Source organism: Mirounga angustirostris, unplaced genomic scaffold (genome assembly GCF_029215605.1).
Source record: "Mirounga angustirostris isolate CCGP_5_RB_7025 unplaced genomic scaffold, mMirAng1.0.hap1 SCAF_13, whole genome shotgun sequence".
Classification (NCBI taxonomy): Eukaryota; Metazoa; Chordata; class Mammalia; order Carnivora; family Phocidae; genus Mirounga; species Mirounga angustirostris.
The window spans coordinates 62,532,382-62,547,689 of record NW_026991721.1 but is presented as its reverse complement, the minus strand read 5'-3'; the positions used below and the strand labels follow the sequence as shown (position 1 = coordinate 62,547,689).

The window sequence follows — 15,308 nt, the reverse complement described above, 5'->3', positions numbered from 1 at the left end:
GATTGAGGTCTTTCATTTAGTAATATGCATATAAGGTTCCTCCATGCGTTTTCATGGCTTCTTTTTAGCACTAAATAATATTCCATTGTCTTGAATATGCCACAATTTATTTATCCATTCACCTACTGAAGGGTATCTTGGTTGCTTCCAAGTTTTGGCAATTATGAAAAAGCTGTTATAAACATCCATGTGCAAGTTTTTTGTGAACATATGTTTTCGGGTAAATATCAAGGAGCACAATTGCTGGATTGTTTACTAAGAATATGCTTAGTTTTATAAGAAACTATCATACTGTCTTCCAGACTGGTTGTCCATTTTGCATTCCTACCAGCAATGAATGAGAGTTCCTGTTGTTCTACATCCTTGTCAGTATTTAGCGTTGCCAGTATTTTGGATTTTGGACATTCTAATAAATATGTAATGATGTCTCATTGTTATTTTAATTTGTAATTCTGTAATGACATAGGATGTTGAAAGTCTTATCATATGCTTTTTTTCCTGTGTATCTTCTTTAGAGAGGTATGATCCAGACCCCCATACGGGCCTTGCCCCTGGCAACACCCCCAACTTGGGGGCAAGGTATCTGTTCAGATCTTTTGCCTATGTTTTAATTGAGCCGTTCATTTTCTTATTGTTGACTTTTAAGAATTCTTTGTGTATTTTGGATGACTATACATTATTTAGTATGTCTTTTGCAAACTTTTCCCCCAGTCCTTTCTAGGCTTGTCTTCTTTTCTTTTCTTTTTTTCTTTTTAATGTCCAGGCTGCTGTTCAGCCAAGATTGCTTTTTTTTTTTAGATTTTATTTATTCATTTGAGAGAGAGGGGAAGAGCACAGAGGTGGAGTAAGTGGGAGAAGCAGACTCCCTGCTGAGCAGAGAGCCCGACATGGGGCTCCATCCCAGGATCCTGAGATCATGACCTGAGCTGAAGGCAGGCGCTTAACCAACTGAGCCACCTAGGTGCCCCAATTGTCTTCTCATTTTGTTGATAGTATCTTTCACACAGCAAAAGTTTTTAATTATAATGAAGTCTAGTTTATCAATGATTTCTTCCATGGTTTATTTTTTTGGTGTTTTATCTAAAAAGTTATTGCTAAAACCAAAGGTCATGTAAATTTTTTCCTATATTATCTTCTGGGAGTTTTATAGTTTTGTGCTTTAACATTTAGGTGTATGATCCACTTTGAGCTAATTTTTATGAAGAGTGTAAGGTCTGTCTATATCTAGATTCATTTTCTTCTATATGAATATCTGGTTATTTCAGCATCATTTGTTGAAAAGACTATCTTTTTTTCCACTGCATTACCTTTGCTTCTTTGTCAAAGTTGACTGTGTTTGGGTATACTATTTCTGGTCTCCATTCCATTTGATGGATCTGTATGTCTCTTCTCTCACCAATACTACACTGTCTTGATTACTCTAGCTTTATATTAAGTCTTTAAGTCAGAAAATGACTTTGTTCTTTGACTTTATTCTTCTCCTTCAGTATTAGGTTGGCTCTTCTGGATCTTTTGCCTCTGTGTCTAAACTTTATTTATTTATTTATTTTTAAGATTTTATTTATTTATTTGACAGAGAGAGACACAGCAAGAGAGGGAACACAAGCAGGAGGAGTGGGAGAGGGAGAAGCAGGCCTCCTGCCGAGCAGGGAGCCAGACACAGGGCTCGATCCCAGGACCCTGGGATCATGACTTGAGCTGAAGGCAGATGCTTAACGACTGAGCCACCCAGGCACCCCTTTGTCTAAACTTTAAAATCAGTTTGTCATTATCCACAAAATAACTTTCTGGGATGTTGATTGGGATTGCATTGAACTATAGATCAAGTTTGGAAGAACTGATACTTGACAGTATTGAGTCTTCCTATCCACAAACATGGAATCTCTCTCTCTCTTTATATGGTTCTTCTTTGATTACTTTCATTAAAGTTTTATAATTTTCCTCATGTAGCTCTTGCATATATCTTGTTAAATTTAACCTAAGTATTTAATTGGGGGAGGTTCTAATGTAAGTGGTAATGTATTTTTAATTTCAAACAACACTTGTTCATTTGTTGGTATATAAGAGGGCAGTTGACTTTTGTATATGAACCTTGTATCCTGGAACCTTGCTATAATTGATTACTTCCAGGTGTCTTTTTGTTGATCCCTTCAGATTTTCTACATAGACAATCATGTCATTTGTGAACAGACAGTTATATTTCTTTCTTCCCAATCTGTACACTTTTTTATTTCCTTTTTTGTCTAATTGCATTAGTTAGGACTTACAGTACAATTTTATAGAGTTGTGATAGGGGACATCCTTTCCTTGAGAAAGCTTCTAGCTTTTTATCATTAAGTATGACATTAGCTATAGGATTTTAGTAAATGTTCTCTATCAAGTTAAGGAACTTCCACTCTATTCTTAGTTTGCTGGGAGTTTTTATCATGAATGGGTGTTGGATTTTCTCAAATGCTTTTTCTGCATGTATTGATATGCATGTGATTTTTTTCTTATCTGTCTTCTTGATGTGTTTAACTTACTTTCAGATGTTGAACCAGCCTTGTGTACCTGGAATAAATCCTACTTGGTTGTAGTTTATAATTCTTTTCATACATTGTTGGATTCAACTTGTAAATCTTTTGTTGAGGGTTTATGCATCTATGTTCATGAGAGAAATTGATCTGTAGTTTTCTTATGATTTTTTTTTCCTGCTTTTGCTATTAGGGTAATGCTGACTTCATAGAATGAATCAGGAAGTATTTCCTTGGCTTCTATCTTCTGGAAGAGATTGTAGAGAATTGTATAGTTTCTTCATTAAATATTTAGTAAATTCACCAGTGAACTCATTTGGGCTTGATGCTTTCTATTTTGGAAGGTTATTAATTATTGATTCAATTTATTTAATAGGTAGAGACCTATTCAGATGGTCTATTTCTTCTTGTATGAGTTTTATCAGATTGTGTCTTCTAAGGAATTGATCCATTTCATCTAGTCTGTCAAATTTGTAGGCATAGAGTTGTTCAGAGTATTTCTTTATTATCTTTTTAATATCCATGGGATCTGTAGTAATGTCTCCTCTTTCATTTCTGATATTAGTAATTTGTATCTTTTCTTCTTCTTTTTTTCTTAGTTAACTGGTCAGAGGCTTGTTGATTTTAATGATCTTTTCAAAGAACCAGCTATGTTTTGTTGATTTTCTCTATTGATTTTTTGTTTTCAATTTCATTGATTTCTCCTCTAATTTTTATTATTTCTTTTCATCTGCTTATTTTGGATCTAATTTTCTCTTCTTTTTCTAACTTCCTAAGATAGAAGCTTAGATTATTGATTTTAGATCTTTCTTCTTTTCTAATATATGCATTCAATGCTATAAATTTTCCTTTAAGCACTGCTTTTGCTGAATTCCAAAAATGTTAATTAAGTTGTATTTTCATTTTCATTTAGTTAAAAATATTTTTCAAATTTCTTTCGAGATTTTGTCTTTGACCCATGTTTATTTAGCAGTGTGTTGTTTAACCTCCAAGTATTTTGGGACTTTTTCAGCTATTTTTCTGTTACTAGTTCAGTTCTGTTGTGGTCTAAGAGCATACATTGTATGTTTTCTATTCTTTAAAATACATTAATGTACATTATCTATCTTGATGAATAAGATATCTTTTTCATTGTATTGAATTGGAGACTTAGATTAATGAAGGAATTTTAAAATAATTCTGTTTTCCATCATTGATAGATACTTAGTACTTTACCTTCAATTCATTTCATGATTTGTTCTAAAGGGGGGGATGTTTTTCATTTATGGGGATTTGTTTCTACATATGCCAATCTGTGTCTCAGAAGGAGTAGCATTTGTGGAAAATCTAAGCTGTCCTCATAGAATGTATATGTACATTAGAGAAAGTGTTCTACATTATAAATATGTACTTAAATATATATATTGGCTTAGGTAACATCACATTAGCTGGATTTTTTTTTTTACAATGGAGGGATATTTAACATTTCACAAAAATCTATAAATAATAAATTTTCATTATACCTTTAAAATGTGACAATTTTTTTTCTATCCCATTTAGTTTTGTCAGCCTGGCGGGTGGCAGCTGTCCAGAGAGAGGAAGCAGCCAACATTTTTTGTGGTGGTCCTGACAGATATTGACTCAGATCGACATTACTGCTCATGCCTAACCTTCTATGAGGCAGAAATCAATCTTCAGGTACAACAACTTTTCTAGCCAAAAGAACAACATTTAGGAATCTTTTTTTAATGCCATATTTGTTTTTGTTAGAACTGTAAGTTTAAGTTCTTTGGGCTACTTTAGAAGAAAGACTGAGGTGTACTATACTGTTGGAGAAGAGAGGAAGAAGGTAAACTTTGTTTTCTTTTAAAATATTGATCATTATCTGAATATTCACAAGAATGGCCTATTCATGAATTGGTTTATTAGGAAGATTTATATCCTCTCATGGAGAAACTGTGATTTCCCTGTCAGTCCTTTTCCTGAGAGGTCTTTTACAGAATATAGAGCATATAATCAGAATGTTTATAAATCACCTGTCACAGTGCTTAATATTATTTTTTAAGTACCCAACTAAATGTCAAGTCATTATTATTAGTGGTGGGAGTATCAATATAACAGGACTGAAATTCATAAGCTAGAACCATAGAAATGAAAAATACTAGGTTTCTCGGAATATTTGTTGGGGTTCTTAGTTTCAGACAACTGAATCTACTTTCTCTAATTTATGCATAAAAGGATTCATGACAGTGTATTGGGCAGCTTATGTAATTTCATGGGTTAGGGGTGAGCAGGGAACCAATTTTGGATACTAGGAATTGCCTAGCTTGGGTCTGTTTTAGTAGAAACCATACTTTTTCTACCTTTGACCACTTGGCACTTAGGATGTTGGGTACTAGACAATATAACCTTTACATGTTGCCCTAAAAATCTGACCTCTCATGTGCAGCCTGTCTTACACGGGTGACTTCTGCTTTAAATTTCATATGGATTGTTTCCTTGTGGAAGTCAGATTGCATGCAGATCCCTCCTCTCCCACCCCCCCCCCCGAAAGGAATCAGAAAAACTTTTTTGTTGTTGTTATGCATTTGTTTGTTTGTTTGTTTGTTTTGCTTTTAAAGCTCTATAGTACAAGAAGTCAACTATAAGAGTTTGGAGGATGTTGAGTACGCCAATCTGCATTATCTGCAGTACTTTCTGCTACATGCGGATGAATGAGTATCACTGCCAGAGTAAAGGATTGGCTTACTTTCTAAAATGGCCTCACAAAGAAGCATTTGTTGTTTGAGTTACTTTAATTAAAACTCCCAATATCTGAATTTTTTAGATGCAGAAGTCTGAATTTGCAGTACAAGAGGAGATGTCACCTTTCATGACACAGACTTATATTATCCACATTCATTAGACTGATGTATTAAAACCAGCATGCTAGTTTATTAACATGTGCACATGTCTGGCACTTCAGAATTTGCAGTTGGTGCCCAAGGAGTGCACCCTTTTAATCCCCTGGCTCTGGTAGCCAGGAACGTTTAAGCTGTCGGCTCCTACAGGGCTTCAGCACAGAAAGAAAGTTCTTTTTTGTTGTTTTTTTTAAAGATTTTATTTATTTATTTGGCAGAGAGAGACACGGCGAGAGAGGGAACACAAGCAAGGGGAGTGGGAGAGGGAGAAGCAGGCTTTCCGCTGAGCAGAGAGCCCGATGCGGGGCTTGATCCCAGGACCCTGGGATCATGACCTGAGCCGAAGGCACATGCTTAACAACTGAGCCACCCAGTTGCCCCAAGAAAGAAAGTTCTTAACTGGCCATCCCCACCCAGGACTCAGTGCAGAAGGAGCAGACAGAAATACCCATCTCCAAGTCTTTTGCTGAAAGACGTATATTTGCATACATTAAAAGCTGCTTCTTGAGGGCCTGGCTTTTAGTCCATCTGAATCTAGTTGCTGAGATCCTTCTCTTTAGCACACTGACAGGTCTTGATACACCCTCAACTATAGGAAGCACTAAGAATAAGGTAGTCTGCTTGACAATCACAGAGGTTTGAGAGACAGCTGAGATCTATAAGATTGAATGATAAGATTCATCCTCCTACAAGAGGCCACTTCTTCAAGATTAGGAGGGGTGGCTGTTTTATTGAATGCATAGAAACTAACAAAGAAAGTCAAGTAAAATGAAGAAATAGGAATATGTTCCAAATGAAAGAATAAAATAAAACCTCATAAAAAGGAGAAATGGAGATAAGAGATTTACCTGATAAAAGGTTCAAAATGATGATCATAAAGATGGAGAAGAATGAATGAACAAAGTCAGAATTTTAACAAAGAAAATATAAGAAAGTACCAAATAAAAGTCACAGAGCTGAAGCATAGAATAACTGCACTGAAAAATACCAAAAGGGATTTAACAGCAGACTAGGTGAAGGAGAAGAAATGATCAGTGAACTTGAGGACAGAGTAGTGGAAATCACCCAATCAAAAGAGCAAAAAGAAAAAAGAATGAAAAACAGTGAAGATAGTTTTAAGAACTTATATGACAACATCAAGTAGACCAACATTCACAATTTAGGTATTCCAGAAGGAGAAGAAAGAAAGGGACAGAGAACTTATTTGAAGAAGTAATGGTTGAAACCTTTCCAAACATGGGGAAGGAAACAGACATCAAGGTCCACAAAGCTCATGGAGTTCCAATAAAGATGAAGCCAAAAAAATCACCACCAAGACACATTATAATTGAAGTGTCAAGAGTTAAGGACAAGGAGAGAATCTTAAAAGTAGAAGAGAAGAACAACTTGTTCATTCAAGGGATCCCCCATGCCTATGCACAGATTTCTCAGCAGTAACTTTGTGGGTCAGTAAGGAGTGGCAAGATACATTCAACTAAGAATATTCTACCTGGCAAAGTTGTCCTTCAGAATTGAAGGAGACATAAACAGTTTTCCAGACAAGCAAAAGTTAAAGAAGTTCATCAACTCTAGACTGGCCTTATAAGGAATGTTAAAGGGAGTTCTTTAAGCTGAAATGAAAGGGTACAAATTAGTAACAGGGAAATATATTAAAGTATAAATCTTACTTGTAAAAAATATCTGATGTAAAGATGATGAGTTAATCACTTATAAAGCCTAGTATGAAGAGATTAAAAGACAAAAGTAGTGGGCCACCTTGGTGGCCTTGGTTGGGTGACTCTTGATTTTGGTTCAGGTCATGAACTCAGGGTCATGAGATCAAGCCCCACATCAGGCTCCATGCTCAGCTCTCCCTCTGCTCCTCCTCTTTCTCTCTCTCTCTCAAGTAAATAAATAAATAAAATCTTTTTTTAAAAAGACAAAAGTAGTAAAAATAACCATACCTACAAAAACTTGTTAATGGATACATAAGATAAAAAAAAGATGTAAATTATGACCACCTAACATAAATTAGATGAGGGGGGATTAAAAATGTAGAGCTTAGAATATGTTCTAATGTAAGTTGTTATCAACTTGAAATAGACTATTATAAATTGTTTTATGCAAACCTCATGGTAACCACAAGCAAAACCTGTAGTAGATACAGAAAAGATAAAGAGAATGGAATCCAAGCATGCCACTAAAGAAAAACATCAAGTCACAAAGGAAGAGAGCAAGAGAGGAAGGAACGAACAACAGAATTACAGAATATCCAGAAAACAAGGAACAAAACGGCATTAGAAGTACAAACTGATCAATAATTACTTTAAAGTAGACAGATTAAGTTCTCTAATCCAAAGATTTAGAATGGCTGAATGGATTAAAAAGAATAAGACCCAACTAAATGCTACCTACCAGAGACTCATTTTAGCTTTAAAGATAGACACAGACTGAAAGTGAAGGGATAGAAGAAAATATGCCATGCAAATGGAAACCAAAAGAAAGCTATAGTAGCTATACTTGTCAGACAAAATAGACTTTATTTTTTTCTAAGACTTACGTATTTATTAGAGAGCTGCTTGCAAATGAGGGGAGGGGCAGAGAGAGAGAATCTTAAGCAGACTCCCCACTGAATGCAGAACCCGATGTGGGCTCAATCTCACTCACAACCCTGAGATCATGACCTGAGCCAAAACCAAGAGTGGGACGCTTAACGAAATGAGCCACCTAGGCACCCCCAAAATAGACTTTAACCTAAAAACTGTAATAATTGACAAAGAAGATCATTATATAATGATAAAGTAGTCAGCTCATCAAGAGGATATAACAATTGTAAATATGTACCCAACATCAGAGCACCTAAGTAAGTATAATATTTGCTTATGTTCTTTATAGCTCTCCCTATTTTTCTTTAGATTTTATTTATTTATTTATTTGACAGAGAGACAGCAAAAGAGGGAACACAAGCAGAGGGAGTGGGAGAGGGAGAAGCAGGCTTCCCGCTGAACAGGGAGCCTGATGCAGGGCTCAATCCCAGGACCCTGGGATCATGACCTGAGCCGAAGGCAGACGCTTCACGACTGAACCACCCAGGCGCCCCGCTCTCCCTTTTTTTCTTCTCTAGTACAGGATGCAGTTTAAAATCACATATGGCTTTTAATTATCATTTCTCTTTGTGTCTGTTTATCTGGAATAGTTGCTCACCCTTTGTCTTATGACACTGACATTTTTGAATAATGCAGGTCCCATGTCCCCTTTTAATAGAATATTCATTATTGTGTTTTTTCTGTTGTCTCTTATCTTTAGATTCAGATTATACACCAGCAGTTGGAATACTACCAACATTGGAAATACTAAGTGTTTCTTTTTTTTTTTTTAGATTTTATTTATTTATTTGACAGAGAGATAGTGCAAGAAGGCAGAGCAGCAGGCAGAGGGAGAGGGAGAAGCAGGCTCCCCACTGAGCCGGGAGCCGGACACGGGGCTCGATCTCAGGACACGGAGATCACGCCCTGAGCCAAAGGCAGACACTCAACCATCTCAGCCACCCAGGCGCCCCGCCTGTGCCAGTTTTTATTATGATGGTTGTAAAATGATTATTTCCTACCTCCAAACATCCTCTACCTTTACCAGTCAGGAGTTGACATTTTACTATAAGCAAGAAAGAGTTTTCCTGTCTTGTCTATCTGAGCTATAGACTCATTTATTCCACTTTTTTTTTTTCTTCAATGCCATTTAATTGATAGTTTTCATGCAGAAATTATCCTAGATTTGTACCCTTCAGGTTGGTTCCTGTATTCTTTTGATAAGGCCCTATCATTTTTTATTTATTTATGTATTTATTTTTAAAGATTTTACTTATTTGACAGAGAGCAAGAGCAAGCACAAGCAGGGGGAGCGGCAGGCAGAGGGAGAAGGAGAAGCAGGCTCCTTGCTGAGCAGGGAGCCCGATGCGGTGTTCGATCCCAGGACCCTGGGATCATGACCTGAGCCAAAGGCAGACGCTTAACCAACTGAGCCACCCAGGCCACCTGACCCCATCATTTTTTTAAAGCATTTTTTAAACTTCGTGTCATAATAAGCTGATCCAGGATCATCTGATTCCTTCCTTGCCCTCGGCCTTGAAATCAGCCATTTTTCCAAGGAGCCTTGGCTCATTTGAGTGGAGAATAATATTAGAAACCAAGATGTAGGTTCTTGTGTATTTGGAATCAATGTTTAAAAACTTTTGTTTCTTTTTAAGGTCAGATATTTGCCCATTTTCCATTTTAAGTGGACCAAAAATTATAATATACTTAGTTTTTATAATCAACTTACAGAAGGGTAGATTCTGCTTCTTAAGAGTTTTTCCAAAATTCTGAAAATGAAAATAAGCTGTAAGAGTTCGGCTCCTATAGGATTGCACGTAGGTGGTTAGGTACTCACCAGAATTGTATGATAGCTTTTCTGTGCTTATAACAGAAAGTTAATGTTTGGAATTGGTCCCCAAAAATGGCACAAACAATGAGGTAGAATTTGAGAAAATAATATTAAAACTCAAATGATGTTCCTTTCTAGGTCATCATTAATGTTTTTCCCAATTTTGGTGTGAAGTTAACTATGTTCTTTTTTTAAAAATGTGTTTTTCTTTTATTTCTGGATCATATCATCAGTTCAAAAATAGATCTTTTTAATTCTCATTTGGTGTGAATTACTTCACACCAAATATACTATGACACATTATTTGGAAGCCTGAAGAGGAGGAACTTAGGGACACACACCATCCAAAGTATAATTGTGCAACTTAAAAAATGTTGGCTCTTACCTTTCCAGGATACAGTAACACTGTCAGTAATCACAAGTAAAACCTTTGCATTAAACTTTTGAAAGCATGTTCCCAAAATTATTCAACTAGACAATAGGACTGTAAATTTTTTTTATGTAATCAGTAAAACAAGATAAATGTAAGGTTGCTTTTTATGGCTTATCTAAAAAATGATAAACCTGTGTAAATTTTTTATTTGGTTGTATCTTTTTAAAGTCTTTTTAATGTGGTTATAAATGTGTTTATGAACCAAAAATAATGATGCAATTCACAGTAAAGACATTTGGTATGTCAGCAAATAAATTGTTAAAGCATGGGAGGGGGAAATGATTGAAGGTATATTGGAGAAGTAAGATGAGGAATAAAGAAAGAGGTACATAGAAGGAATAAGACATGTCTCTTAATCTTGGTTGGCTTAAAATCTGTGTGTGAGGCAAAACCAAAATTTAAGTATAAAGATACTCCTGGGCGCCTGGGTGGCTCAGTTGGTTAAGCAACTGCCTTCGGCTCAGGTCATGATCCTGGAGTCCTGGGATCGAGTCCCGCATCGGGCTCCCTGCTCAGCAGGGAGTCTGTTTCGCCCTCTGACCCTCCCCCCTCTCATGTGCTCTCTCTCTCAAATAAATGAATAAATAAAATCTTTAAAAAAAAAGATACTCCTAAGTATCTATGTTAAGTACCAGTTCAGTGATCGAGCTAATAATTAAAGACAGGGCAGCTGAAATAAGTCTTACAGATTTTAAAGGATTCAGTCTTGCTTAAAAAACAAGAGCTAGGGGGCGCCTGGGTGGCTCAGATGGTTGGGCGTCTGTCTTTGTTCTGCTCAGGTCATGATCTCCAGGTCCTGGGATGGAGCCCCAGATTAGGCTGCCTGGCTGGCTCAGCGGGGAGCCTGCTTCTTCCTCTGCCTCTCCCCCTGCTTCTGTGCTCTCTCGGTCTCTTTCTCAAATGAATAAATAAAATCTTTAAATAAATAAATAAATAAATAAATAAATAAATAAAAACAAGAGCTAATGAAAGCTTAGAGTAAAGGAAATAGAAAGGGCAGTCCAGGCAAAAAGCTTATGGATAGAAAAAAAAAAGATTATCATGTTTATGATACATTGAAGGCTTATCATGTTCCAGGCACTGTGCTAAAAGTTTTACAGCACTTTTATTCCATTTTATTTAATTCACAGGTAATTTATTTTATTTTATTCTCTCAAGAACAACACTTGTGGAGCGCCTGGGTAGGTGGCTTAGTTGGTTAAGGGTCTGCCTTTGGCTCAAGTCATAATCCCAGGGTCCTGGGATTGAGTCCAGCATCAGGCTCCCTGCTCAGTGGGGAGTCGCTTCTCCCTCTCCCTCTGCCCCTCCCCCCAGCTTTCTTCTCTCTCTCTCTCTCAAATAAATAAATAAAATCTTAAAAAAACACCCCAAAAGACTAGCACTTGGTAAGTTTTAACATTCCCATTTTATGGGTGAGGCTAAAAGACTTACCCAGGACCTTCAGGTACTAAGTCAAAAAGCTTGAATCTGTCTGTCTCCAAAGACCAAATACCAATATGAAATACTAAAACATATATTACAAGTGCAAAAATTATATCAGTGTGTTATTGGTTCAAGAAAAATCATCAAGAGGGCACCTGGGTGGCTCAGTTGGTTAAGCGACTGCCTTCGGCTCAGGTCATGATCCTGGAGTCCCTGGATCGAGTCCCGCATCGGGCTCCCTGCTCGGCAGGGAGTCTGCTTCTCCCTCTGACCCTCCCCCCTCTCATGTGCTCTCTCTCTCTCATTCTGTCTGTCTCAAATAAATAAATAAAATCTTAAAAAAAAAAAAAAAGAAAAATCATCAAGAATAAGACCATAATTGGTCTTATTACTTATTATCAATATCTGACAATGGAAACATTACAAATTAGTGGAATCTGTACATTTTAACAAGTGTTATTTAAAAGGTTACTGAACTTTGTGAGAAAAAATAAATTTAAATGCTCATGGTAAAATACAACAATTTCAAATGATTGAGTAATTTATATGGAAAAATGAAGTAATAAAAATGGATTTCTGAACTGATCTCTTGTTGAGAAAACTTGGAACAGTGTAGGAAATCACATAAAACATTTGATAGATTTATCTGAAGAATAGCCTAGTCATTTTTTCTTTGTTTCTCTTTTCCCTCCCCTGGTTATCAAACACTTAAATTGTGCTCATTGTAGAAAATTTAGAATGTATTGGGGAAAAAAGTAAGAGAACAAAGGAAAAAATAATAGGTGTATTTTGTTTTAATAATAAGGGGTTTTTTTTAAAACTAAATCTCTTTATAGATATAATTAATGTCTACACATTAATTAACCGTGGGTATAATATACTTAAACCATCTCCTAATGGGCATTTAATTCCCCTCTTGTCAATATTATGAACAACTGGGTGATGAATATCTCTCTTTGAAATAATCCTGATTCCATCAAGGAGGGTTTTGGCAGTGATTATCTCACTGAATTAGAAATTACAAATAGAGAAGAATGAGAACTGGGCTTGCAATTCTCACTGCAATCAACATTATACTTTTTTTTTAAGATTTTATTTTTTAAGTAATCTCTACACCCAACATGGGGCTCGAACTCACAACCTCAAGATCAAGAGTCACGCACTCCACCTACTGAGACAGCCAGGTGCCCCACAGTCAACATTATACTTGATGGTATCCTAGAGACTAATCCTCAGACCTCACTCAACCAAGAGAATCTAGTGAAAACTAACATAAGTAACATAATTCAGACAGAGATAAAAATTGGGGGGACATATATCCTGAATTTATTCTAAAGTTTGTTTGATAATTTGCAGCATATACAAATATCCACATAGGATTCTCTTTATAGTAGGAATGGTGAAGATTATGCTTTTTGTGAAAGGGTCCTTTCTCCATCCTCTCCCCTTTTCAAACTGAGAATTGCTTAATGGACAGAATGCTGTATATTAACACTCCCCTTGACATCCATCACAGATGCATTCTGTAGAGAAAACATTTCATTGAACTAACTATGACTGATTAGTATTATATGCTTAAAATGATATGAGACATTAAAACAACAGGAGAAACTTTTGAGAACAGGCTCCCAAAGTCCTTTAATATTAAATGCCTTTTCTTAAATTTCGACAGTATTACACTAGGAAGGAGTGCACAGCAAGAACTGTGTATTGTTATTACTACATGCAACTATACTTAATGGAAAAAAGTGTGGACATCTTTCCAGATTTATAGTTTGACTTTTCATATGTCCTCTCTTCTAAACAGTTTCTTTGAACTAATACCTATTTCTTTTAAAGGTTATATATGAATACAAAACAATGGAAAGAGAACTAGCCCAAGAGTTAGAAGACTTGACTTACTAATCCTCATTCTACATTTTTTTTAAAGATTTTATTTATTTATTTGAGAGAGAGAGACACAGTGGGAATAGGACCACAAGCAGGGGGGAGTAGAGAGGGAGAAGCAGATTTCCTGCTGATCCAGGAGGCCGATGTGGGGCTTGACCCCAGGACCCTGGGATCATGACCTGAGCCAAAGGCAGATGCTTAACAACTGAACCACCCAGGCGCCCCAGTCTTCATTCTACATTGAATGAGCTTGTATGATCATGGCAAGTGATTTCATGTCTCCAGTCATGAGATTCCTTGTTTGTAAAATGAAGTAGATACCTTCTAGTACTATATTGTTTTTATTATTCTATCATGTTAACTACATCTGATTTTATACTTTTTAAAAAAAACATTTATTTATTCACCTTAGAGAGAGACAGCACTTGAGCACAAGTGGGGTGAGGGGCAGAGGGAAAGAATCTCAGGCAGAATCACCGCCAAGCAGGGAGCCCAATGCTGGGCTCAGTCTCACGACTCTAAAATCTTGACCTGAGCTGAAATCAAGAGTGGGACACTTAACCGACTGAGCCACCCAAGCACCCCTATAGTTTTTTTAAAAGTATAATTTCTGTACCCACTGTGGGGCTCAAACCCACTACCCTGAGAATAAGAGTCAGATGTTCTTCTGACTGAGCCAGTCAGGCACCCCTAACTACATCTGATTTTAGAGATATATTTTAATTTTGCTCATAGTAGATACAAAGTTTTTACCCAAATTATGATCCACAGAATACTATTCTTTGTCATCTGAATAAGGCCTACCTTTCAGACCAATATGTCTAATATGATCAAATGGCCTATGTCTTTATGGAATGTTTCAGTATGCCATGTTACATGATCATTAAGGTTTCAACATGTATTCTTTATTTATTTTTTAAGATTTTATTTATTTATTTGACAGAGAGAGACAGCGAGTGAGAGAGGGAACACAAGCAGGGGGAGTGGGAGAGGGAGAAGCAGGCTTCCCTTGGAGCAGGGAGCCCGATGTGGGGCTCGATCCCAGGACCCTAGGATCATGACCTGAGCTAAAGGCAGATGCTTAACGCCTGAGCCACCCAGGCACCCCTCAACATGTATTCTTTAAAAAAATAGATTGAAATCTTGGATCTTAGTGTCCAGCATTATAAACTTCTAAATTAGGGATTCTAGGGAAGTCCCTTTTATTTACGTTAAGCTGAAATTATGAATTTGTAAACTTCAGTTCTATGATCTTATAACTCACCAAATAATATTAACATAATTTTTTCACCTAAAAACAAATTTAATGTTTTATCATTTCTAATCTTTTTAACCAATTTTAAACACATAGTGGAAAAGAACTTTCAAAAGAACCCATTGACTTTTGTGATTCACAAAATAATATTCTTGAATTTATGAGAACCTAATTTCGAGTTCGTTAACCTTGTTAGAAAGAAACAAACAAGGGGCACCTGGGTGGCTCACTTGGTTAAGCGTCTGCCTTCGGCTCAGGTCATGATCCCAGGGTCCTGGGATTGAGCCCCACATCGGGCTCCCTGCTCCGCGGGAAGCCTCCGTCTCCCTCTCCCACTTCCCCTACTTGTGTTCCCTCTCTCGCTGTGTCTCTCTCTGTCAAATAAATAAATACAATCTTAAAAAAAAAAAAAAAAGAAACAAGAAGTTTATCTGCAGTTTCCTCATACAAAAGTTTGTACTCATTATCTCTTTTTCTTCAGAGATAAGGATTAGCTTAATAGTATTTCTCATAATGTT

General features: G+C 36.5%; 1 protein-coding gene across 3 annotated transcripts in view; it reads left to right on the top strand.

The window, feature by feature from the left end:
• The window catches only part of SBF2 (SET binding factor 2), a 472,728-nt gene that overhangs the window by 203,485 nt on the left and 253,935 nt on the right, over positions 1-15,308 (top strand). For all 3 annotated transcript variants that reach the window (XM_045894160.3, XM_045894159.3, XM_045894158.3), the window contains exon 3: positions 4,053-4,190. In XM_045894160.3, coding sequence (XP_045750116.1) covers positions 4,053-4,190 — 138 coding nt within the window. The remainder of the gene's footprint in view (positions 1-4,052; positions 4,191-15,308) is intronic.